This window comes from Cynocephalus volans, chromosome 10 (genome assembly GCF_027409185.1).
Source record: "Cynocephalus volans isolate mCynVol1 chromosome 10, mCynVol1.pri, whole genome shotgun sequence".
Lineage (NCBI taxonomy): Eukaryota > Metazoa > Chordata > Mammalia > Dermoptera > Cynocephalidae > Cynocephalus > Cynocephalus volans.
Window position 1 is genome coordinate 89,034,132 of NC_084469.1, and position 25,794 is coordinate 89,059,925.

General features: G+C 54.1%; 1 protein-coding gene across 1 annotated transcript in view; it reads left to right on the top strand.

The window, feature by feature from the left end:
* Nucleotides 1–24,311, top strand: part of CHST8 (carbohydrate sulfotransferase 8) — a 65,195-nt gene extending 40,884 nt beyond the window's left edge. The window contains exons 2-3 of the mRNA XM_063113202.1: nt 22,608–22,645; nt 23,205–24,311. Of these exons, the coding sequence (XP_062969272.1) occupies nt 22,608–22,645; nt 23,205–24,311 (1,145 nt within the window). The remainder of the gene's footprint in view (nt 1–22,607; nt 22,646–23,204) is intronic.
* The last annotated feature ends 1,483 nt before the right edge of the window (nt 24,312–25,794 follow it).

The window sequence follows — 25,794 nt, forward strand, 5'->3', positions numbered from 1 at the left end:
CTTTCGTAGGGACTAGAGTAATGAATTACATGGAGATTTGATGGGGGTGACTGCCCCTCCATCCTTTGGGTCTTTTGAAATGGCACTAATCTCTGCCACGCCCCCAGGAAGTAAAATTGCTTTTGGTTTAATATCTTGACTCAGGGAGGGTCACTTTCAAAGTTTCCCAATAGGCATTCCTTCCTGCAATAGCTCTTATCTCACAGATCAAGGACATGGACATATGTATCCACTTCCATTATACATCCAGGGACTAGGAAGGAATGATCACCAGGCGGGAGTCAATGAACCCAGCATGAGCCAGACTTTATTACCTGGCCCCCCATATTCCCTCACTCTACCAAGGGTGCTATGGTCACATTTCAGGTGCCCAGGGGCCAAGTCCTCAGGTGTAAATGTCAACTTGGACAAAAATCTAGAAATGTTTGAGTTCCCATCCCCTCAGCAAGCACCTATCCAAAGAAATGGCTATAGGTCACACTGGGCAGGACTGGGGAGACATTACTATGTGCACTTACCATATATCATGGGGTTCTTCCTCTTGGGGGCCTGATCTCCCCTGTGGTCATTGAGTTCCAGACCTGAAAACTGGAAAAGGTATTGTGCCTTTTAATTGAGACAGCTGCCCTCAGCCTCCTGTTTATCCCTCCTTGCTTTCTTTTGGTTGTGTGTATTGGTCAGTACCCTTGTCGGCCACCCATGTTTCTTGCCCTTAGAGATGTCATGTTCTGTTAGCCAACTCCACAGCTGTCTGCAGGTCAGCCCCTCTTGGCTGCCACACTGACATTGCTGCTCACTGGGGTAAGTGGGCACACTTTGGTTATGGTGGCTAAGCACCACCATGTGGTTTCTTTTAAGGATCCTGTCATCCCCATTGATACCAGGGAGTCCAGGTCTATAACAGCATCATCTACACACAGCCCTGCCCTGCAGAGGAGAGGCACGCCAGATGCTGGTGCCCCTCTCACCAGTGTATTCTATGTTGCTGTAGAAAGGGGGCTATCTGCTCAGCCCTGCCATAACACCTGGCCAGTGGTGGGTTTTCCAGCCTCTCATAGTATGTCCACTGTAGCATGATCACCTTTTTGAGCCTTTTGACCTCTTCCCACATCTGCCATGGCAGTTCTGTCACTTCTGCTTCGTTGCTTCCTCCATGTTTCTAAGAAGCATCTTAACAGCTTGTCTGCATTGTCTTCTGGGGTCCTTGCTGTATCCCAGGAGAATGCTCCCCTATCAATTATTTCTCTTTATCCAACTTTGTGTTCTGCTCTCTTATCTAGCACCCTCGGAATCAAGGTCTATGTATACTCTCCTGGCTCCCACCAGTATCTGTTTTCTGGATCTTTCGCTTCTCTCAGGACATAGGCACTTTCTTCCCTTGACAAATTCAGCACTTCTCTAGCTGGGTGAGGTTGTGATTTAACCATAGTCATTGGTCTAGTGAAGATGTGGGGACAGATCCTAAGGGGAGCAAGTGTTGTCTTGCAGGACAGAGACCGCTGCAGTGTCTTCAGTTAAAGGCAGACCAGCCTATATTGCAGAGGGTGGGATGCTTCCGCAGCCCAGGGGGTTCAGGGGAAACTGGGAATTGAAAACTTTCACATGCATCGGTCCAGATACCCCTTTCCCATTTCTCAGGGCCCCATTCCTTCACAATCAAGTGCCTGACATTGCTAAGAATTAACCTTCTGAAGCTCTGCTACTCTTATCATTAAGTCCTGGGACCAGTCCTCTTGCTACAAAAGATGAGTCTCTTCATAGGCTGCCAAGTGATGTTGCCAGCCAATTCATTGTCCCCAGGTTACTATTTGCCTCGTATTTCTCAACTTTCAGATACAGTTTTGTACACACCAGAGCATTTCCTCCCACTAGTTCCCACCAATAAACATTTCAACAATTGCTTTACTGCCTGTTGCCTCTTGCCAGGGGCTGTCTGTGCTCTACCAACCACCAGTTCTGGGGTCCTCCCTGCTGGCTGGTTGGCAGGTGATTGAACCCTAACACTTCCGCTTAGCATCTGCCCTCTCAGGCCACTGGCACTGACTGTCAGGTGCCCTGGGTGCAACACCTGTGGGGGAGGAGAAGGAAGCAGAAGTAGGTGCAGGGAGAAGTCAGGCCATGGTTTAATCAGCCAATCTCACGTGGAGCTTGGAAGCTGGATGGCCCCGTAGAACTGTCTTGAATTGATGCAAAGGGGCTGAGCCTTTATGCCCCACATCAGCCAGTCGCTGGATGCAGGCAGCCCCAGGGAAGGAGGTGTGACCTTGGGTAAGGTGACTTTGTCCAGATCAGAGTGATCTCTGATCTATGGAGGGAGACTCAGCTGTGGGCTGCACGGCTGTGCTTCCACAGTCTTACCTGATCCCAGCCTCCCTGCAGCCTTCACCTCTGCTCCCAGACCCCCTCACCTGGCCCCTCTATCCTCCATAGGACAAGGAGTGCCTGAGGCTTACTTTGGGGGAGAGAGGAGGGATGGTTTTTCAAACTGCATTGCTTATTCAAGGGCCATTGAAAATTAATTGTAGCTGATGTTATTGAATCCACTCCCTTTTTTCAGTTTTGTAAAACACTTTTTCTTCCAAGTGTTGCCATTTGGTTTCTGAGATACAAGCAAGATCTCTGCAAAACTGAAATAGCATTTTTTTTAACATTGCACTTTTAGAGTTCTAAAATATGTTCACATAATTTTTTATAAATTTAATTGAGGTGTAATTTGTAAACAAGAAAACACATTTGTTGTGAGTGTTGACAAATGTATATCATCACCCCACCCAATCGAGATGTAAAACATTTCTGTTGCCCCAGAACATTCCCTCTTGCCCCTGCTCGCTGAAACCCCCACTGCTCCCCAGACAACCACTGACTTATTCCATCACTGGAGATTAGTTTTGCCCCTTCTAGAATTTTATATCAGTGAGACCCTGTAGTATGTACTCTTTTATGTCTGGCTTATTTTGCTCAGAATAATGTTTGTGAGATTCATTCATGTTGGGAAGTATATTGGTAGCTTGTTTCTTTTTATGGATAAGTAGTATCTATTCCATTGTATGGATATGCCATAATTGGTGTATCCATTCTCCTGTTGATGGACATGTTCTTTGAGTTTACTGTCACAGCATACCTGGACAGAGGCAATGCTGTCTTTAGTGAAGCTCAGGCAGGAGATGTGACCTGTACACAGCCCTTCAGCCAGGAAGTAGCAGGAGGTGAGCTCTGTGAACCCGGAGGCCAGACTTCATTTCACTCCAGCACCACTCAACAAAAGACCCCTAGGTACAATGATCTGGCCAAAGAACTGGTACATTTGATTTCTTCCAAGATGTTTATTTTTCTATAAGATGCTCTAGGCGTTTTCTTTGGATGCTACTTGAGTTACCACCCTACTAAGTAATATTAATTCTCCTTTTTAATTCAGGGTAATAGTCATGGAGGGGCAGACCTGTGGAGCAATGGGTTTGGGCACATGCATGTCAAACAGACTATCTATCATGGCATCAGACATTTTGAGAAAATTGCTTTTCCTCCCTAAATGCCAAGTTGTAAATAATCTCAGGTTGGGAAGAGCTCTGGTAAGCGTGTGTTTGACTCCACAGAATGGCCTGTAAATACTGTGAATCATAGAATTAAAAAATGAGGGGGCAGGTTTGTGGGGTCACTTCTAGTCTGGACCTTGCTATAACTTGCGAAGCTGGAGGTGCCCCACCCAGACCCCCTCTAGCAGGTGAGTGTGCCGTCCCTGCTGCGGGGAGTGTGGTCAGCCAGTGGCTCAACAGCTGCAGGCTTAATCAGCTGACAGGAGCCTCCTCTCCCAGAAGGTGACACCTTCCCCCTGGAGGTGGCCTGCAACCATTCACATGCTGGTAAACCCATTCTCTAGGGAGGAAGAAAATAACCCTGATTTATAGCATTTGCCAATTTCTGTGGTGTAAATACTCCCACTGCATGCAATTCTAATCCACCATGTAAAAATAAACAATAAATAGCTTAGAGGTATAAACATACGCAAGAAAACCAAAAAACTAAGACAAGAAGGGAAGGATAAACACAGAATTCTGTATAGTGGTGACCGCTGGCAGGAGCAGCAGGGGGATATCTGAGAGGGACAGTGGTGTCCATATCAATAATATTGATAGAGTTCTTTTTCCTAAACTGGGTGGTGAATACCTCGGTGTTTGTTTTATTATTCTTTATAGTGTATATGTTATATGTTGCATATTTTGTTTTGCATGAATGAAATGTTTTATGATAAAAACGATTCTGAGGAAACCTTTTAAGCTTCGAAGTTGTGTTTACTGACACATACGGGGCAGGGCTTTTTGTGGAGGCGGTGGAAGCAGTGGAAGGCAGGTCTCTTGGCTCCCTCTGCATTTGCCCGCGGGGTGTGACTACAAAGTCCACACTCCCAATGAGTTCTGGTGGAGGAGGAGCGTGGTCCTGTGGATGGAGATTTCCATTTCCCTCAGGAGAGGCAGGAGGAGGAGGTGGAGGAGGGCGTCAACAGAACTGCCCTGTGCAGCGCTCCCTCCCACCACGGAGCTGGGCAGGGCCGCCCCCAACACCCCCAAGGCCAGTTCTTCTTCTGACCTGGAGGCGCTCATCCAACCTGGCCATTCCCATTGTCTGATCCACAGCATCTGGGACCTTAAATAGTCATCACCTAAACACGCCCCAGGTACCTGCTTGCCAGGCCCAGGCACACTGCTTCGCTTCACGGGGACGGGCTCACGCAGCTCTCCGCAACCCGTGCTATCATCTCCAGTTTCCACGTGAGGACATGCAGGATCTGAGCAGCTCCAGGCCTGGCCAAGTCCCCACAGCTGGCAAGAGGAGCCACAGCTCATGCTAGGATGGTCTGGTCCTGTGGCCCCTGCTCCTGCTGCTACATGGGGCCACCCACACATTGGTGCCAGCGCCACTGCACAGGCTCATGCCCCGTCCCCTCTAGCAGCCCCAGGCTCTCCACCAGAGCCTTCCTTCTCCCGGGTTGTGCCTCTACTCACAGCTTTGGCTGGAGGCCCAGCGGGGGAGAGAAAGGGTCTGGCCCAGGCCTGGGCACCCAGAGGTGTTTCCTGTCCCAGCACAGCTGGGACGCTCCCTCACCAAGGCCACGGGCCGGGTTGCTCCCATTGTGCTCTACTCTAGGAGACACATGGGCGCTTGGATACAAAGCCGCTGGTTTCCATGAGAGGGATGGGGGCCTGAGGCTGCAGGCAGGTGAATTGCTGCTGGTCGTGGGCCCCTCTGTGGGGAGGTGGGGGGGGGGGGGCTCTCACAGCTCAGATCCTCAGCGCCCCAGCCACCTTCATTAATCCAGAAGCCAGTGCAGTGAGGAGGGAGGGAACATACCTCAGATAAAGATGTGACAGGCCCCGGTGGGGGGACGGAGGTGCGGGCACCAGGCCTGAAGGCAAAGAGCCGAGGAGAGTCTGAAGAAGCCAGGCTAGGAAGCTCCCCTCCCACAGGTGCACACATCTGAGGGCATTAGGAGAGATCTAGAAGCTGTGTAGGGAGAGGCCTGGGCAGAAGCTGGAGATAGAGCAGCAAGGGTCCCTAACACAAGAGGCTCCTAGGGTGGAAGGGTGGGGCCCGATGCTCTGAGGAGAGCAGGCAAAGGCAAAATGTTCTGGGCAGTCCACGGGCCACTGCAGGGGCCCTCCTGGCCCCCATGAACAAAGCTCGGTGAGAAGGCAGTAGGTGGATGGGAGAGCCGACCCTAGAGTCACGGACAACTGGAGTCGACTCACTGCTCAGCCTCTTGCCTGCTGTGTGCCCTTGGTGGCTTACATGTGTGCATCTCAGCACCTTCACTGTCAAGTTTGGTCAACATGACATCTACTTCATGGGCTGCTGCAGGAGTCTAATGCTCTGAGGCTCCTTGCAGCTGGAGGATACCTGCAATCAACTGGTGCTTAAAAAATACCATCCCTGAGAGGGCAGGGCTCTGCCTCCCAGTCCCTAGAACGTCCCTGGAGGGTCCCTGGGGGCAACGCTGGCAAGTCCTGCAGCCCCTGTTTAGTCCTCCTGCCACCTCACCCAAGTCCCTCCTCCTGGGCCCCGTGGGTGCTGTGGGTGGGCGTACCACCCCAAGACCCCAAGCTGCTGAGCCGGGAGACCCAGCCTTCTAGGCCAGGGTCAAGCTCTGGGGGAGAGGAGGACACATGCCCCTTGCTGAGGGTGGGCCACAGGCTGGGCACTGTGCCAGCTGGCTCCTGGAATGCCCAGGTCACAGAAGGGTATGGGTCTCTGCACATCGTGTGCAGCAGCCATTGGCAGGCACTCTGTTCTCTGAATGGTTCCTGCCCTTCACCCATCTACAAGCTGTGTTGTATGCATCCCACAGGGTGGGAGGTCCTGTGTGAACCCTGCAGCCCTAGCAGGGGCAGTCCAGGAAACTGGCATGACTGGGGGACCAGAATGCCCAGAGACAGGCCAGAGTGCTCAAACCTGGAAAAACCCGTAGAAGGCAGGGACTCTCCCTGAGGAGCAGAGGCAAGGAGGTCAGGAATCTGGGCAAGCAGGATGGCCTGAGGGGGTGCTGGCAGTATGGGGTCATAGGGGTCACCAAGGGCATGATTAGGGAAGGGTTACATGAATGGTGTCAGTGGGATTGGAAGGATGTGTCACTTGTTCAGGTAGGGTCATGCCTGAGTTGTTTCTCCAGCACTAGATGCCCTTGGCAGGGGCTCTGGTCACCAGCAAAGGCAGGCACTGGAACAGACCTCAGAGTTTCTTGCTCATTCCCCTCTGGGGCTATCCCGAGGACCCCAGGGCCTGAGTTAGCACCTCCCTGTGTCCTGGGGCAACCGCTCCCAACCCCCATCAACCCCCCCCCCACACACACACACACACACGCACTCCCAAGCCTCCAGCCAGTCATACTCCCACATCCACCTTCCCATCAGGGGTCCAGAGCTATTGATTCTTTTAATTGGTTGCCCATAGGGGATCAAAGAAAAAAATAAGCAGAGCAAAATAAAACATTCTTTTTAGCTTTCTACAAGTGTGAGCACCAAAGCCTCGTGGATCTCCCATGAGACCCCAGGTACCAGCTGCCCACCCCCCAGGGATGGGAGAAGCAGTGGTGGACTCAGCTGAGGAGTCCGATACCCCTCAGGCTGCACCTGTCCTACAGGACAATACTTGTGTCCCCAGCAGTAGGCGCCCCTCTGCCAGCCCTCCCAGCCATGCCGGGAAGGGCCTGAGGATTTCATTATAAGCTCAAATTATTATCAAGTACAAGGGGGAGTGGTGGGGAGGTTATAAGCTCTCTTTTTAATAATGAATCCCATTTCCTTTTGCAGTTGGTTTTCTTGCAACAGATGCTGTTGCAGAAAATGGAACAAAATGAAAAGATAAAAAGGCGAGTAATTAACTCGGCCAAGAAGCCTTCCCAACAGATGTCGGGGACGGTGAGGCAGGGTGCCCAAAGCCTGCCCACCGCACCCTCGCTGGCCTAGCTGCCCAGCTGCCGTGGTGGGGACCCATATGTTCGGATGTTCACGGCTCAACTTGTGTTGGGGAAGCACAGAGCCTCCCTCCTGCTGTTCAATAACTGATGACCATTTTTCTCCAATTAAACTGAAATTGAAGGATCCTCAGACTTAGACACCCAAGTAAAATAATTAGTGCTTGAAATGTTAATTGTGCTCAGATGTGCCTTTGCCTGCGGAGGCAGTCTGCAAGCGAGCGTGCATGGAGGTAACCCTCTGCCTCCACACCCCCAAGCAGGCTGGCCTCCCCAGGGACCCCAGTGCGGGCAGCCCGAGGCCGAGACCTGGTTCCCATTCTGACTGTGTGACACTGGTGTATGGTAGTGTGGGACCTGCTGGGACACCCTGCCACCCCTATCTTCCTCCCATGCCCAACCCCTTGCCTGGCCAGCCCACTGTCACCAGGCATTGAAAGGCAGTGTCAGCTAATGGTAGAACGAGGACAGGGAGTCAGACAGGTGTGGCCTAGACCCTGGCTCTGCCATCCACTGGGCCAGCAGTGGGGACAAGAGGGTGACACTTAACATCTCTGAGACTCAGGGCCCTCATGCCAAACAGGGATGGTAAAACCTATCCTACTGAAGCGCCACAAGAGCCGGGAGCATTTCTCTACGCACACTTGCCTCCTCCGCACAAAGGCTGGAGGGTCCCGAATGAATAATTACAGAATCAATGCTTCCCCTCCCCCAGAGCCAGGAGGGGTGAGGTGGGGGCAGAGTCACCCTGTTCTCTCCCTGTGAGTGGCGAGAGCCCCCACCTGGCTGTCTCATGCTCGCTGTCCCTACACCCTGCTTGCCCAGGGTTTGGGGTGAGATTTTCTGCAGCAGCCGCCTGAGCCCTGAGAGGAAGGGATGTGGGAGCCCCCAATGCCAAACACAGTCCCACCAACCTGCCCCCAGTGCAGGGAAGCACTGTTTCCTGCCCCTGGAGAGGGATTCACTCCCACAGGGCTTTTCCTGCTTATTACTGTACCCACGTATGTGTCCCAGCTTCATTCTCTGCAGAGATGACACACCTAAGAGGCTTAGGTGTCTTTATGCCATGCGTCCCGAGAAAATCCACTTAGATATTCCGTGTTCCCTGATCCACCACATAATAAGATTCCTTTATCTCTTGTTGTCATGGGAAGTATATATTAACTGATTAATATGAATGTGTTGGCCAATTAATATTAATATCGAAACCGATTCATTCTTCACAAGGCCACAATGTTGATGAGTGCTGCGGAGCCCAGACAGCTGTCGGTTTTTGGCAGTTCCCGGGGGAGATGGCAGAAGTCAAGGCTGACCCTTTCCTCCACGCCTCGTTACAGACACCCTGTCATTAGCGGTGTCTGTCAGGGCTGGCGTGGAAGTGTGTTTGGACTCTGATTGTGGCAATTAAAATCTTTGCCATCCAAGACAGCATATTTTATCATTTAAATAGCATTTTACATTCTTCCAACATATTTCCCCAGTAACATTGTTAAATTAGGTGATAAAAGGTTATTTTTGCTTCTGAAGTTGAAATACGTTACCATTATTCCTTATCTGCCTGGAATTAGAAAGGCTTCAGAATTATATGTTCTGAGGGTTTCATTATCAAAATTTGCCAGGCTTTATAAAACAAATATATATATATATATATTTTGCCCTTGTTTTAATCAAAGATAGACAGAAGCTTTGTCGTCTGACATTGGAGATTGCTTTCAGCATCTGGTGGTAAAAGCAGTGACATCCTTCCCAGCAGCCAGGGACGTGCACCCAGGGCCAAAGAGGGTGAGGGAGTGCTTGCTCACCTTGGATTTGGAGCTGCCACCTCCACTGTCACGTGTGCTGCCTCCCTGAGCATCGGGGAAGCCCGAGCTGCCTGCCACTCTTGCCCACGGGGATGGCACAACTAGAGCTGTACCTTCAGCCAGTGGGACTGAACTGGAGGCTGCCAGCGGCCTTTTGGCTTCCCCATCTCTGGTCCAGACTTGATCTCCCCTCCAGCGACCACCTGTCCAGCTCCAGCCCTCGCTGGGCCTCCACTTCAAATCCATCCACTGTCCATCACCATCCACCCACCGTCTACACGCCATTCACCCACAATTCGTGCACCTTCCAGGTACCATCCCACCCACCCACACACCATCCACAGGACCTCCACTCACTATCGAGCCATCCACATATTATTCTACCCACCACCCCTTGCCACCCACACACCACCCAGCCCTCATCCCCACACCACCCACCACCATCATGCACCGTCTATGTGTCTATGTTGCCTGCCATCAGTGTGCCTCCCATGTGCATTTCCCCATTCTCAGTGCTCCATGGCATCTGAGATGGAAGACACCCCTTGTGCAGCACACAAGCCTCTCCCCACCCACATTCCCCCACCCACACCTCCTAGTTATATTTGCCATGAGCAGGGCCACACAGCTGGTAATGGATCACTTTCCCCCAGTGGCCAATATCCCCGAGTCACCCTGCAAACTGTCTTTGCAACAGCATTCTAGGCTGTGGGGCTCCTCTAAAGACACATCCTTCTGCCTCTGGAAGAAGCACATCAGCTAGGATGAGTGGCTGTGTTTGCGGAGATGAGTAGACCTTGCCCTGAGACTTGACCCCAGTCTCATCTCCTCCCCACTCCCCGTTTTGGTGCCAAGGACAGGATCAACTACCAACAGGGAGGCTCACACTCTCACAGACTAGGCTGGTGGGAACGGCCCAGAGTGCTCTGTGGCAGCCCCTCAAGTGTTCCCCCACCCTGCATGCTGTCTCTAGCCTCTGCCCTGTCTGATGGGGACAGCTGGTCCCAGATGTTGGGTGTAGGGGTGACAGCGTCTCTGCCAGAAGATGAGCTGAGGACAGAGCTGGGAAAGCAGGGCTGCCAGTTTCTACCTGAGCTCACTTCGGGGTCTACCCAAATCTGTAGTGGAGGTTAACCTTGAGGTTGACTTCACTTGCTGTGCAGGCAAGGTCTTGGTGGAAAGAGTTCACTGAGTAGGAGATGCCAGCCCAGGGGGCAGCTGTCTGCAGCCTGATCCTCATTCTTCCAAGGAGCTCAGCCCTGCAGAGCCATACTAGCCTGGCCCCTCCCTGTGTCTCTCGCTTGGAGATGCAGCAGGGCAGATTGGCTGAAAGGTGGAAATGACATTCTCAGGATGTCCCCCACCCACGCACTGTCCTTGGAGCTCAGGATGGTGCCTTCCTGTAGATTTCCAGCTCCTCAGACATTCACAGCCTTTTGATACCCCTATTGACGTTCCCCACCACCTGACATCATGTGTCCTGTGCTCACCCTGCCCCACGCATGCTGTTACATAGTCACCTCTCAAACAAACAGAGAACACACTAGTCACCATTGTAAGCATCCTCGGTGTGATTTATTGCCATCATCACAATATTTTGTTTGGAACTGTAAAATTCGAGACATAAATCAAGTCATTAGAATGAATGACGTTTAATCCTGCAGAAGATGCCACGGCGGGCTGAGCAGTTCTCACCCAACTAGGAATCATTAATTCTAGGGAAGATGGCCCCTCACACACCTATGTGAGCAGATCCTCTTCTCCACCACACTCAGGCCTGGACGGCCGAAGGCACAGGCCAGGCTGCTTTTGTTTTCTGGAATAGCACATTTCACAACTGGAAAGAGGTGCCCAAAACACACACCCAGTTATTCAGACTGGGGTCTTAATTCTGCTGGAAATGCAGACAGCCGGGAGGGGCTGCCTCTGTGCCTGTAATAGGCTCTTTTCATCCTGGAAGCAGCTGCAGTGGTTGGACTTCAAAGGAAGCAGGAAAACAGCTCAGAACATCTTTAGCTCTCCTTTCACGGTGACCTCAGCCACCCTACGAGCAGCCATTACAGAAAGAGCATATTTTATTTGCAAAGCCAGCCAGGTCTAATTTCTAGGGCTTTGCTACAGATGTGCAGGCAGAGGCTAAGAAGAGACCTGCTAAGCCTTGAAAGGCATATTGTGGGACCTCAGATGATGTCTTCCAGGAACCCAGCAGCCCCTCCACCCCAACCCAGGGAAGCACTTGCACCAAGTGCCCTGCAAATAGTGCCTCTTACAGACGGAGGAGACGTCCTCAAGATGCTGAAGAGGGGAGAAGACTTGGGGGGGGTGGCTGAGGAGTTTCTTTGGAAGACTTTGTTAAAATCTAAGTGTCCATGACAATTGTGAAAATTCCAGATGACACCTCCTGTGGTTTACTTCTACTTAACATGCTTGTGCTTGGAGCTAACGAGGGTGGTGCTGTGTGGCGATGTTGACATGTTTCAAGGATGTTGGAAGTCGCAGGGCTGGGTTGTGTGGTTTGTGTCTGAGCTGCCTCCAAAACTGAGCTGTGTGGCCCTGAGCTGGCTCATGGACACTGTTTTCACCAAACGGCACACTGCTCCAGCTGAGAGCTTCTGCTTCCTGGTGTTGCTCAAGTCTGTGCCTCTGGTCCAGTGTGGCCCAGGGTCGGGTGTTCTCTATGGGCTCCTCTGTGAAGGGTCCTGGCAGCATGATATGGGGGACCCCCCAGACATTTCCCTCACCCCTCATATCCTGACTCACCAAACCCTCCTACTTGGTGGTTTTGCAAAATCTATACCTCCCACCCTCACCTTGCCACCTAAGTTCAGGCCTCACCACCCCTCACCCACATCATGATGAAGGAATCCTAATCTGTTTTCCCACTTCCTTTTCCTCACTCTTCTCCAGGATGTTCCCCAGTCCCCTCCAGAGTGACCTTTGAATGTGCAGCCCTCGGGGTGCTCCGCCTTCCCCCTGCCCCCCCTCTCAGCCATGCAGTCTGTGCCCCAGGGGGCTGTGCCAGGCTCATGGATCTGGGTGTGAGTTTGTGTGGTGGAGCTGTGGAGCTCAGCCCAGCGTAGGCTGTCTGTGCTACCCGTGATGGCCTGGGGCCGCTATGGTCAGCCCACTTGGCCCAGTGGGATCTGCCGCTGGCAGAGGAGTCCTGGTGTCTACAGAGTGCTGGGCTGGATGGAGGAAGGGCTGGCCATTCAGAAGGGAACAGAAGTGGGCTCTTGGCCAGGGAAGGTGGTGTCCCCATAGCCAGCCAACACCAAGCCCAGGATTGACATCTGTACTCAAGAGTCTTTTCTTTCAGAGGAGCCAGCCAAACCCTCAGGCCAGAAGCTTCCTGAACTACTCTTGCCCCAGCCCTTGGCTGGACCCTACTCCAAGTTCAAAGCCCTACCCTGGGAGATTCATCTCTCTACTCAAATGTGGACTGCAGCTACCCAGACCAGTGGCAGAGAACAACTGAATGACCGCCAGGGTCCTGAGTGCTCCAGGCAGCCTCTGGCCTCTCCCCTGTGATCTGTGAGTCACCAGAGGCTCTGTTCTTTTGGGGGTCACACAGAATGCCCCCTGAGATGCAGCTGCCCTGCAGTGTTTCCTGAGATGCTGGGGGAAACACCAGAGATAGGAGTGGCCTGGAGCTGCAGCCTGTCATCCACCATGCTTGAGCTCCTGGGCAGGAGGGACTGCCACCCAGACTCAGGGACCCCTCTGGGCACAATCAGTGGACAGCATTGACCACCAGTGCATGGCCATCTGGAGCTCTCTTCCAAGGATCAGAGTGTCCATCCCTGAGCCCCTGGACAGCACTTTTCAGTCTCTCTTGCATGAGTACCACTCTCCACAGGGGGTCTGGAGTGCTCCCTCAGGACAGAGCAGCCAGCAGTGGGGGGCTCTTCATAGAAGCATCAACTAGCATGGCTTTACTTTTGTGGCTTTTCAGGGTATCCCAGGCAACAGCTGTGACGGGTCTGACAGCCACAGGCCAGCTCAGTAATTGACGCTGCAGCCAGAACGACCCGTCCTGAGGCTGGCTAGAGCTGGACCGATCGTTATCTTGCTGCCAGGCCGCCACGGTAATGAGACTGCCCCACTGGCTGCCTTTGATGGCATGACTCCATTCCAGTGAGAAAGGACACGCTGCCATGTCTGTCCCTGGAGTGCCTGTCAGGGGGCTGGGCACAGTGTTGGCACTTTTCCTGCAAACAGGCAGCCCCTCTGTGGAGCTGCCTCAGCCTTAGGCTCCAGCCTGACTCACTCATTTTTATTTCCTGGTAACCCCATGGTGGGAATTCATCATTATTTAGACCAAATTAGGCCCCTTCCTGCAGAGCTGGCTGGAGAGTTGTCACCAGGTGCTCTGTTGGCCAAGCAAGAGAGTCCTCACATCCATCTCCTGTTGGGCCCTCTGGGCATGGTGCTGTGAGGCCATGCTGCTCAGAGCTGTGGCTCCCTGGGACCCACAGGAAAGGCAGGACCCAGGCACAGGCCCAGGCCCACTGCCTCAGCCCTGCTTTCCCTCTGAGAAGTGCCGGTCACATGCATGCCCTTCCTGGCCTGGGACAGCCACAAGCAGCCAAACAAGCTCCCGCACACTCACGTCCATCTCCACTCCTCTGGCCAGCCACCGCTCATCCCTTCGTTCCCCTGACTCCAGCTGCCCTCTGGACATCTACACTTGGGAGACCTATGGGCATATCAGCCTCAACAGGGATCCATCCACCCTACAGGAAATGGTACTGGCGCCACCCACTGCTCAAGCCGGAAACTAGAGTCTTCCTCACTGTGCTCCCAGCCAATCCCCAGGTCCTCCGAGGCAGTGGCCAGCTGGAGGACCCACCTCCTCATTTAGGTCAGTCACTTGACAGCTGCCGTGGTGGGAGTAAATACGCCACGGAAATCAGCAAACACTGCAATTCAGGCTCCTCCCTACCCCCGCCTCACCACACAGAGCCGGTTGTTGAATGGGTACCAGCACACCTCTGTGCTGATTAGTCCTCCCGAAATATTCTTCACGTCTCCCTCCCCTTTCTCTCATTATTGCCCAGTCTAGGCCTCGACATCTCCTGCCTGGACAATCACAACCTCCCCTGACCAACCTTTCTGCTCTGTCCTCAGCTCTTTATCCCAGACGGCCCTTAAATTCAAAACAGCTCCACAGCTTAAAGCCCTTGTAGGCTCCCCTGGGCCTTGGGAGGTAAGGTCTAGTTCCTTTGCCAGGACCATAAGGACCTTCATTCACCAGTCCCTGCCAGCCACCACAGTCCTGCCTTTTCTTGATGCTCGTCAGTCTCTACATCAATCCCTTCATCCCATGAGCCTTTCTCTCATGGTACAAGGCCACCAAGCTCTGCCAAAAGAGTCCTCATTACTTTCAGGTGCCAATTAATTGTCACTGCCTTTAGGAGATGTTACCTGATGCCCTCAGCTTGCAGACACCTCATCTTCCATCACTGCCATCGCACTTGGGATTGCTGGTCAGTGCCTCACTTCCTTGCTAGACTGACTGTCAGCTACATGAGGGCAGGAGCCACGACTGTCCCGTTCATGTTCCATGCTGTCACCAGTGCCTAAGACAATACCTGGCCCATCCAGTGCTTGGTCAGTGTTGAGTGAATGGGCACATGGTGGTGTGTAGCATGACTGCTCTGCCATGGGGTCACAGGGTGGAGGGCTGCTGTGTGGTCTTGCTGCCAACATACTGCATGGGAGGTAGAGATGGGGAATGCCGGAGGCAACACAGAGCTTCTGGGCAGTGTCACGAAGTGCGTTCTTTCTCATCTGCAGCAACATTCACTAGCCCCTGCCTGTCCTCCCAGGCTCGTGTGTGTTGGAAGAATACATGAAAGAGAAAAAAGGCATGGCCTGCTCTAAGCCGAGTGCCAGGGACTATCAGAAACCACACCTGGGCGTGAACACATACACTCTCTCCACCACGCACGCCTCATCACACAGCAGGATGCACGCACATGTAGCATGGACAGGTGCAATGATGCGTTCCCTCGGCACGCATGGTGTAACATCTGTAAGACATACAGCACACACGCGTGCAGGGTGTAGGACAGTGCGTGGCCCATGTGTGCTGGGGCCACACGCACAACCCGGACATAGTGGGAGTCACTGCAGACGCTGACAGAAGAGCACTTTGCAGCAGGAGTTGAGGGCCCCTCCCTTGTGGACAGGCAGGACCCATGGGGACGATGCTCAGGACTCCCCTCCCCTTGCCAAGTGATGGGCGGATGGGTGGGTGCAGAGCTGGCGGGACAGCTGTTGGGTTCACAGACTGGCTAACCGGCTGACTGGCTGAATGACAGGCAGAGCTGAGGCTTGGCTCTTTGACAGCTCCAAGGGAATTCACATCCAAGGCTGAGCTGACAGGGAACTACCCAGTTGAATCGTGGATCGTAATCACCGAGGCAAGGGAATGCAATCGCTAAACAAAACAAGCCACGGTCAGAGCCGTCAGATGCCCATCAGCCCGAGACGGGAAGATTCTTGCTTCCCTCCCTTGCAGATGCGTCTCTGAGTCCCTGTGCTGGTGTCGGAGCTAGGCTCAGGGAAACTCAGCTGCTGTGAAGGGAACCAGGTGATCAGAACCCTAGGAACTGGGAGCTTCCATCCAGTGGGCTCTCACCCAGCACAGTGCCCCATTTCACCTGCACATTTGTGGACTTGCAAGATGCGTATTTTCGGCTCATTTTACAGATGTAACAGGTTCAGCAAGGTTGAGGGAGTTGTCCAAGGTCACACAGCAGTGAGTGCTCTCTCTCTCTTCTCTCTTGTTTTTTGATATACTGACCCCTCATTAACAGCTATGACTCTGCAAGTGAAGGGAGAAGAAGGCCTTGCTCTGGCCTGAGCCAAAAGTCGGGGGTCACAGTATGACCTACTGTGACTGAGTTTGGTTGTCTCAGAGTGAACCAGAAGAAGCCCACCCACAAAGGCCAAGGCTTGAAGGTAGAGGTCACCACAGGGGACATTGCTGCACCATCCAGGAGTGTTTCTAGCCTGACTGCCGCCTCACCTGGAGGTCCATGCTGTGACCACACAGCCACCTTCAGGAGCAGCCAGCACCTGTGCTCAGGGCAGCCCCACTTCCTGCAACCCCATTTACAGGGCACCTGTTGCTTCTATGTCTGGGGTGGCAGGCTGGGGCAGGACCATGACAGAGGCTGGTTTCCAGGCTGTGCCCTGGGGACCTAGCAGAGAATTTAGTAAGCTGAATTTTCCTGGGAACACAGGTGAGAATTGAAGGCCCTTTGGTGAGCCTTCCTCCACCCGAATTCTGGGCTTCAAGTCTAGGCTGTCCTTTAATTGCTGAGTGTGTTGAAACTTCAGTTTTGCATCTGATCTGCATATTAACAATCTGCTGCAGGTGAGGGTAGCAGTTCTCAATGAGGCAGTCAGAGGCCCATGGGGGCAGTTTGCCCCTCACCCCTGGGCCACAGAAGAACTCAAAGGGCAGAGCCTGAGCTGGTGGGAGAAAAGCCAGAGAGATATTTCCACCATGAGGCCCCTGTCCCAGGAGCAGGATCCCAGGGTGCCGCAGATGGCAATGGGAAGCAGCCAGCTAGGTGTGTCGCAGGTCAGGGGCATCCAGGGCTTTATGGCCACCCAGCAGGGGTGGGATGGCAGACTCCTCAGCCAGGGCTGCTCCTGTCTGCATCCAGCCACTGGGCTGGCACCTGCCTCCCAGACACGCAGGCCCTTCCCACTCACGGCTCCTGTTGGGTGCCAGGCATTGTGTCAGACTGACGCAGATGGACAAGACACTGGCCCTGCCCCAGGAACACACGGAACTAAAACAATCCTCCGCTACCCAGTCCAGCAGATTTACCTCCTCCAGGCTGCTCCTGTCCTGCCTTCACACCCTCTTAAAGCCCCCTGAAATCACATTACTTTCTGTCCTGGGTTGAATTGTGTCCCCTTGCAAAAAAAGTGCTGAAGTCCCACCTCCCGGTACCTGTAATTGTGACCTTATAAGGTCTTTGCAGATGTAATCAAGTTAAGATGAGGTCATTAGCTGATGATCTCAATATGGCTAGTATCCTTATTAGAAGAGAAGAGACATACACCTAGGGAAGACGGCCATGTGAAGAGGGAGACAGAGATTGAATTTAGCCACAAGCTGAGGAGTGCCCAGGGCTGCCAGAAGCTAGGAGCAGCGAGGAAGGATTGGCCCCTAGAGGCTTCAGAGACACCTTCATTTCCTGCAGACACCTTCGTTTTGGACTTCTAGCCTTCAGAACTGTGACAAAATACATTTCTTTTAAGCCACCCAGTTTTTGGTACTTTGTACCGCAGCCACGGGAAACTAATTCACTTCCTGTGATGGTCAATTGCACGTGTCAACTTGACTGGGCCGTGGTACCCAGTGGTTTGGTCAAACACCAGCCTAAATGTTGCTATGAAGGCATTTTTTAGGTGTGATTAGCATTTAAGTCAGCAGACTTTGAGTAAAGCAAATTACCCTGCATAATGTGGTGGATCTCACCCAATCACTTGAAGGCCTCAAGAAAAAAGACTGAGGCTCCCCACGGAAGAGGAATTCTGCTTTCAGACGGCCCTCAGACTCAAGCTACATCACCTCTTTCCTGAGTCTCCAGCCTGCTGCAGATTTCAGATTGCCAGCCCTCATAATTGCGTGAGCAATTCCTTAAAATAAATCTCTTTCCTCTCCTGTCTCTCCCCCTCTGCCACTCCCTCCTCCTCTCTTCATACATATCTTCTATTGGTTGTTTCTCTGGAGAACCCTGATACACCCCCTCATTCAGAAACCTGTATTTCCCGCCAGTTCCCTGCGGCTCAGCACTGCTGTGTGAGGTCACGTGCACTCACGCGTGCAGGGCTGCCCAGCGGCTCCAAGGCCTTTTTCTCTCTTGCACATGCATTAGGTGTGGAAGCTACTTCTTATTAACTGGGAAGTGGAAACAGCAGAGCAGGGGCGATACCTGTATTGCCCAAGGCAATGGTGTTTGGTCCCACCAGAGGCGACTGTTGAGGAATGAGGATGGGGCTGAAGCTTGGACTCAGGATCCTGCGCACATGCAGGAACCGGGGTGCCATTGGGGCCTCGCCTTAAGTGTCTCCCCTGGCTCAGGCCAGCCAGAGCCAAGGGCAGCAGCGGAAACCCCTGAAGGTTCCCTGTGCTGTTGGGCAGTGTAAGTGGACATGTGCGTGGATAGCACAAATGGATGTGGGGCAGCCACGTAGGCTCAGCCATCAGAAGATCCAGCACATGGAAAAGTGGCCAAGGAAACAGCTCTGTCAAGAAACTCCAAGAGAACCAAGCACCACGAGTGAATCTCCGTACAAGGCAGAGACTTGGGACTGGCACCCAACCCATGGCCTCTCCTGGTCCCCTCAGCTCTCTCCCATGCCTGTCTCTCTGTGGGCATGACTCCTTAAGGACACCCTGCCTCCCCCAGCCGCAGCATTCATAGTGGCAGGACCCTCTTACCACTGCCCATTGAGGACGGGGGCTGGGATTTGAGCAGACTGTCACCCTCCTCAAGCGTGATCCACTTGGGGCTGGGGGAAGTCAAGGGCCCATGAGGCACTTCCAGCCCTTTCTAGGCACTTGGGTCTTGTTTTCACCCAAGTTGGTGTTGGCCATCTACATGGCCTGACCAAAGGTCTGGACCCCACCCCCAACCCCAGGGAGTCCTGGGCCTTGGAGATTGGGGTTTTTGTTTAGTTCCCGGCAAGTCTCCCTCCCATGGCTCTGGAGGGGAGTGTGTGAGGGAGCCTTCTCCCCAACTGCCCACATGCTGGTGAAGCCCCCTCCCCAGCTCTGCCCCAGACCCAGGCCACACAGCCTCATTATTAAGCAACTGGCCCCGCACATTCTCATCAGCCTTTGCCTCCCCTGAGCAGGTAACCAGAAGGCTTTTCAGCCAAACGCTGAGAAGCAGCTCTCCCGCCAATGAAGAGTTCAGGATGTGGACACATTTGGCAGCCCTAATAACTCACGCCTTGTTTATCTCCACCGACGCTCGCTCTCACCATAGCGCGTGTACTTCTGCCCCTCTGCTAATGTATCTGTCCAGAGGGAGAAAGTGGCTGTTTATGTCTTCCTATGCAGGGGGGCAAGGCTCCCTTACAGATTTTTAACATTGCAGTGAGAGGAGAGAGCAGATAACTCAGACATTGAAAATGGAGCGTGTGCATGGCTGGGCTGAGGAATCACCTGTCATGGGGTGGGGGTGGGGAGACAGGAGGTGTGGACAGTATTGGTGGCACTGGGTGGAAGAGCAGGCTGGGGGGCGTGGCTTGTGTTGCCCAGCAAGCATGCTGTTTTTATCTAGATCGTAAGCTTGCTTGGGGGCTTGGGAGGGGTTGTGGTGGTTATATTGAGGCCAAATATAAGTCTGCACCCCCTATAAGTCTCCCATGGCACTGGTACCAGTGATTCCTGGCAGCAAACCTTCCTTATCCCCATGGGTGCAGCCCTTCCCTGGTCCCGCCATGGAGCTGTCCCGGGTCCTGAAGTGCAGCCACTGGGGGATGTGCAGACCCCTCAGGATACCCAAGGTTCTTGGCTTTGGCTTGCCCAGAGAGCTGGGGGTGGTCTTTGCTTCAGCCTTTATCTGACCAGGGCATGAAAGAGTAGCTTTTTTAAATGGAAAAAGTGGGGGCACTGGACCCTTGGCAAGGAGAAGAACTCCTACATTTCCTTCATTACGTTTCTGTCTTTATTCCAAAGGGGCCTTGTGGGGATAGGGTTAATCTTTGCCCATGAGCTGTCATAAATTTAAGGATCAGGAACATACAGCTTATGGCAAACTCACAGGCTCCACATAAGTTCTGTTATTGCTATCTGTTATTGTCCACAGGACAATTTTTCTTTTCAAAGGGGGCCATTGCAGCCAGGTTGGCTTTGTGGGTAAATGTGGCCAAGAGGTCAGGAGATTCACCCAGCCCCATGCTCTGTCCAGTGGGAACTTTCCCTCCCGCTCCTGGCAAGGGCTCTAGCCAGGCCAGCCAGAGAGTGAGCCAACCTTGGAAACTACCTTAGGCTCAGGATCCAGAGGTCCAGAAGATGACACCCTCTTGTCCAGTCTGCACAGATAAAATGGGACAGGACCCAGAGCCCGCCACCCTCCCAGGCTGTGGGGACGGTGCTGGTGGGAGGTCACAGCATTAGAGGCTGCAACCTCAATCGGCACATCTTCATCCGACTTCACCAACTGGCAGGATGCCTTCTGGAAATGGCTTTTCAGCCCCACTCTTGGCCAAACCTGGCATGACTCATTTGCTTCAGAAAAGGAATATAAATAAGCACCATCACACCTTGACAAGTTGACAGGCGTGTCAAGCGGAGTAAATTCCTGTATCTGAGACTCTGAGGAGGAGAGGTGATTTAGCAGAGCCAGCTGCCATCATCAGAAGAAAATAATTAAGGAAACCCGGCAGTGTAGAGGAAAACTGAGTGGTGCGGCAGGTCCCTTCTGGTGAAGGGATGTGTCATCTTTGGCTGCAGGAGAGAACCCCTAATGCCAGAGAGAAATGAGTTCATGAAGCTCGAGCTGAAGACAGATGGGGAAGAGGAGGGGGTGGCTGGTGAGGAGGGCAGTAGGCTCGAGATGAGAGGAGGACACAGTGAGGGGCTTCATTCTAAAAGGCTCCTCTCACAGCCCAGGGACTCACTGCTCACACCCCATGCCCTGAGGGGTGCAGCCAGCTCTATATGGAGCTTCCCCTTAACCTTGTGAGAGTCTGGAAGGCCTGTTTCAGAGCTTCCCCACATACACCCACACACATGCACATAAGCTCAGCAATGCTCAGGAAGGTGGGGACACTCTGCTGTTTGCCCAGGGAAAGGCACACTATGTTCCCAGCCCAAAGGGATCAGCAGAAGAAAGAGGTAAAGTACCCAAGTATTTCCTCTGTTCCACCTCTCTTGGGACTTGAGAAAGATTCCAGTAAGCTCCAGGAATTTAGGCTTTCCAGCCCAGAGGTGACCTTGAATGAAGGAGATGTGTGAACACTGACCAGCCTGAGGCCAGGGTCATAGCACTGGCTGCATCTGTAAAAACGGATGCCATGGAGAAATTCACAGAGTCTCAGAGTCAGGGACGACCTGGATGTCCCCTTGCCAACTGGGCTCCAGCCACTGGACTTCTGCCAAGTACACAGAGACAGCAGGAGAAGTGTTGGGCCACCGAACTGTCCCCCCCACACACACACAGCAGCCAGGCTCAGTCGGGTGTGGTTGAGAATGGTGCCCACTGTGCCAGCTGGAAGCTCTAACTCTCTACTTGTTTAAGGGGTCTCTTGTTCTGATTGTGCCTGTGGCTTTTGGCAAAGCCTCAGAACAGAAATGTTTACCCACATGGCTCGGGAGCAGAAAGATCCCTTGACACCTCAGTAGCCAGGCAGGGACTGGGGATGGAGGCCCAGACTTCTAAATAGATTTCCCCCAAGGGAAATCCTGTCTTCCCAGGACTTCCCCGTGAAGAGACCAAGCATTTATGAAGCAGAATCCTCTCCTCTGGCCACCTCACCAGAGCTTGTTATCCTGGGTGACCTGGGCCCAGCCCAGGCAAGAGGGCCTCCTTGGTGGGCAGAGGGGACATTCTGGAGTGTGGCTGGTGGTGCATTGTTCTCTCTCCATCTTCCCTGAGTTGCCAGTAAATGCCTGCTGGAAAAATCACTCCATGCCTGGGCTCTGCTCAGCCCTTTGGAGACCAGGGGGAGCCGGATATGGTCAGCTCACCCTCAGAGCCCCAAGCCCAGCCGAGAGGGCCAAAATTGCAAAGCAAATGTCCAGGTTAGGGAACTTCACAGACAAGAGGGGAAGGAATGTGTCCTGTTCTCAAGCCTGGTGTGTGCAAAGGTGTGGGTGCGAATGTGTTGTATTCCAAGTACAGAGAATCCACAGCGACTAGAACCAGGGCATGGCGAGGTGTGGAGAAGGGATGGACAGCTTTCCGAAGGGTCCTTTCCCTGTGACTTAATGACAGAATGGGGTGAGGTGGGGGCGGCCTGTGAGAGCCCTGACTGCTCCACTGGGCAGATGTGTGGGCACACCTGGGCGGGGTACCTTTCCAGACCCTCCAGGTCACGTCGGGAGGCAAGATGCAGAGAAGCAAGAGTCAGGTGGGAGCCAGTGGGACCACGTGTATGCTGCATCATTTTCTGTAGGGATAGGGGATGGAGGGGCTCCAGCATTGAGCCAAACCGTCTCCTCCTGCCCCGAGAACTGTCTTTCCCTAGAGCCCACTCCAGGCTTCTTCCAGCCTGGACATCCAGTCTCAAGCCCATATGCAAGTCCCTGGGAGCCACCTGGTATTTCCGCTGCTATACTGTCCTCTCTGTTTGCTTTTCAGGAATAAAGTTCAACATCAGGCCACAGCAGCCTCACAACGTAAGTGTAAGTTCCGAGAGTCAGATCAATCTCAGCACATACAGCCTGGGGAAAGCAGGGAAGAAAATTTGGAGCTCACATTGAATCCATTCTTGGAAAGAAAAATGTGTCCAGTCCTTCCTAGGAGTCTTGGGAACAAAGCCCAGGGCTTTAGATTCATGAATTTCCCTTTCCGGTTAGATGGCTGCTTTGGACTGTACTAATAGGCGCAGTAAATCTGGGCCTTCAGTCCGCCAGCTCCCGCCGCCGACCTTCGCTGGGCGGAGGTTCCTGGGAGGACTGTGCCATCTTGTGGCCGAAATGAGACTCGCACCTTAGGTCCCACACTAGTGGCAAGACCGCAGCCAGCTGAGGGGAGGGAGGACTTCCTGTGCTGGACCAGGGCTCAGACCAGAGGGGACACACCTGCAGGGTCAGCCTGTCTTCTCTCCCTCACCTGGGGAAGAACCAGGACCACAGATGGGGCAGGAACCCCAGCCATGGCGAGGGCCTGGCCTGTGTGACCCTCGGTGCCCATCTGTCCTGTCCACCGTGGTAACTGTCTCTCTTCTTGCCCCAGGACCTCCTGCCCGGCAGTTCCCAGGGTGGTGACTTGAAGGTGTCTACAGAGAGGGTCGCCCAGGACTTGTCCAGCCGGGCTCCAAGGGACCTCAGCCCGCCAGTGCCTGACCGGCCTCAACCCCACCTGAAGCTGAGAGCCCGCCCGCGACCCCGGCAGCGCCGCCGGCGGCTGCTTATCAAGAAGATGCCGGCTGCGGCGGCCGCCCCGGCCAACAGCTCGGCCGGGACCTTCGGCCGGCCGGGACCGCGGGCCCTGGACCGCCGCTGGGTGAGCCTGCACCAGAGCCAGCAGGAGCGCAAACGGGTGATGCGGGAGGCGTGCGCCAAGTACCGGGCGAGTAGCAGCCGCAGGGCCGTCACCCCCCGCCACGTGTCGCGCATCTTCGTGGAGGACCGCCACCGCGTGCTCTACTGCGAGGTGCCCAAGGCCGGCTGCTCCAACTGGAAGCGGGTGCTGATGGTGCTCGCCGGGCTGGCCCGGTCCACCGCCGACCTCCAGCACAACACGGTGCACTACGGCAGCGCGCTCAGGCGGCTGGACACCTTCGACCGCCAGGGCATCCTGCAGCGCCTCAGCACCTACACCAAGGTGCTCTTCGTGCGCGAGCCCTTCGAGAGGCTGGTGTCTGCCTTCCGCGACAAGTTCGAGCACCCCAACAGCTACTATCACCCCGTCTTCGGCAAGGCCATCCTGGCCCGGTACCGGGCCAACGCCTCGCGGGAAGCCCTGCGGACGGGCTCCGGGGTGCGGTTCCCCGAGTTCGTGCAGTACCTGCTGGACGTGCACCGGCCGGTGGGCATGGACATCCACTGGGACCACGTCAGCCGGCTCTGCAGCCCCTGCCTCATCGACTATGACTTTGTGGGCAAGTTCGAGAGCATGGAGGACGATTCCAACTTCTTCCTGAGCCTCATCCACGCGCCGCGGAACCTGACCTTCCCCCGGTTCAAGGACCGGCACTCTCAGGAGGCGCGGACCACAGCCAGGATCGCCCACCAGTACTTCGCGCAGCTCTCGGCCCTGCAGCGGCAGCGCGCCTACGACTTCTACTACATGGACTACCTGATGTTCAACTACTCCAAGCCCTTTGCAGACCTGTACTGAGGGACGGGGCCAGCTGGCCAGGGGCGGTCCCTGCCCTGCCCATCCACCTGTGCACAGGGGTGGCCCACCCTCCACAGTTCCTCATCCAGGAGCTGAGATGCACCCTGAGCAACAGGGCTCTCAGGACGTGAAGGGCCGTGGCCATCGGGTTCAGCAGGCCCTAGGTGGGGGACAGAGGCCCTGGGCTTTGGATGGGGGACCCTGACCTTTGTTCCATACCCACTTCCTCTCTCCTTGGCTGAGGGAGATGCTGAGGGCGGAGATGGACAACCCAAGAGCTCGGCCAAGAGTTCCGATGAGCAGGGAAGTCTGAGGCCCAGAGGACAAGGGCCCCAGCGGTACGGGTTTCCCGCAGTCCCTTCGCCATTGCCTTGTACCAAACCACATGGTTTGCAGCTTTTCTACAACCCAGGGGGGAAGTTCCCTCAGAATGAGGTTCCCAATAAAGCACATGGTTTCCAGAGCAGCAGTGTCTACTCTGTGTGGTGGTGTGGGAAGACACGACCTTTCCCTATGCTGTCTGGAGCTCTTTCTGCCTCTCCAGGACAGCCTGAGTTAGACACTTGCAGGCTCTGCTGCGGGGAAGCCCAGGACAGGAGCAGCCTGTGTGGGAGGGGAGCAGAGAACCCAGCGGCTCCCATTCAGGGGCCAGCAGCAGCCCCTCAAGCCCCAGAGGCCAGAGCTCAATCAACTGGGTCCTCCCGTCTTGGTTCCACTACATTCATCTCAAAAGGAGAAGATAGGCCTGTCCCCATGGAAGATCACGGGGGTCCCTTCTTGTCAGTGTGCCTTGCAGGGGGCCCTCTGAGCCAGAGCAGTGGCTAGCTCTCTGGGCAAGTTGCTGCCACTGGTGTCAATAAGGTTTCAGTGAGTGTGGCTCCCCGGGTAGGGAGTGATGCTGTCCCTGCTTTCTGCTCCTCTGAGCTAAGCAGAGCCTTGGCCTGAAACTGTCATCTGCAGACCCCTGACCCTGACTGATCCCTTGCCCCATTTACCTGACAAACCACCTCAGAGATGTCAGGATTGCTCACCCTGATGAACCAGCTCTGGGGGAGGGGAAGAAGAAGGCAAAGAGGAACCTTCTCCACCAAAATCAAGCATTTTTACACCAAAAACAGTTCTGGGATTGTCAAAAGCCAGGGTGATTCTGGAAAGGTCTCAGAGGAAGTGTTTGTGGGAGCTTTGAGTGTGGCTGTGTTTGGGTTCTGTTTGTAATGGGAAGTGCTGCCTGACTAATTCCGGGGGTCCCTGCTTCTGTCTGCCTGCTTCCAGGTCTTGGCTGGCTGGCTGTCAGCCTGTGTCTGCCAGGAGCCTCCATGCCCTGCTGAATCTTTCTGTGAGTATCTCTGTGGTTCCTCCCAGGAGATTGCTCTCAATCTGTTCTCACTGGTTAGGGGAGATGCTGCTGGCTCCCCAGGGAGGCACCGCTGGATCCTGAGGTGAAGACACCACTGGATCCCAGGGTAGACTCACTGCTGGATCC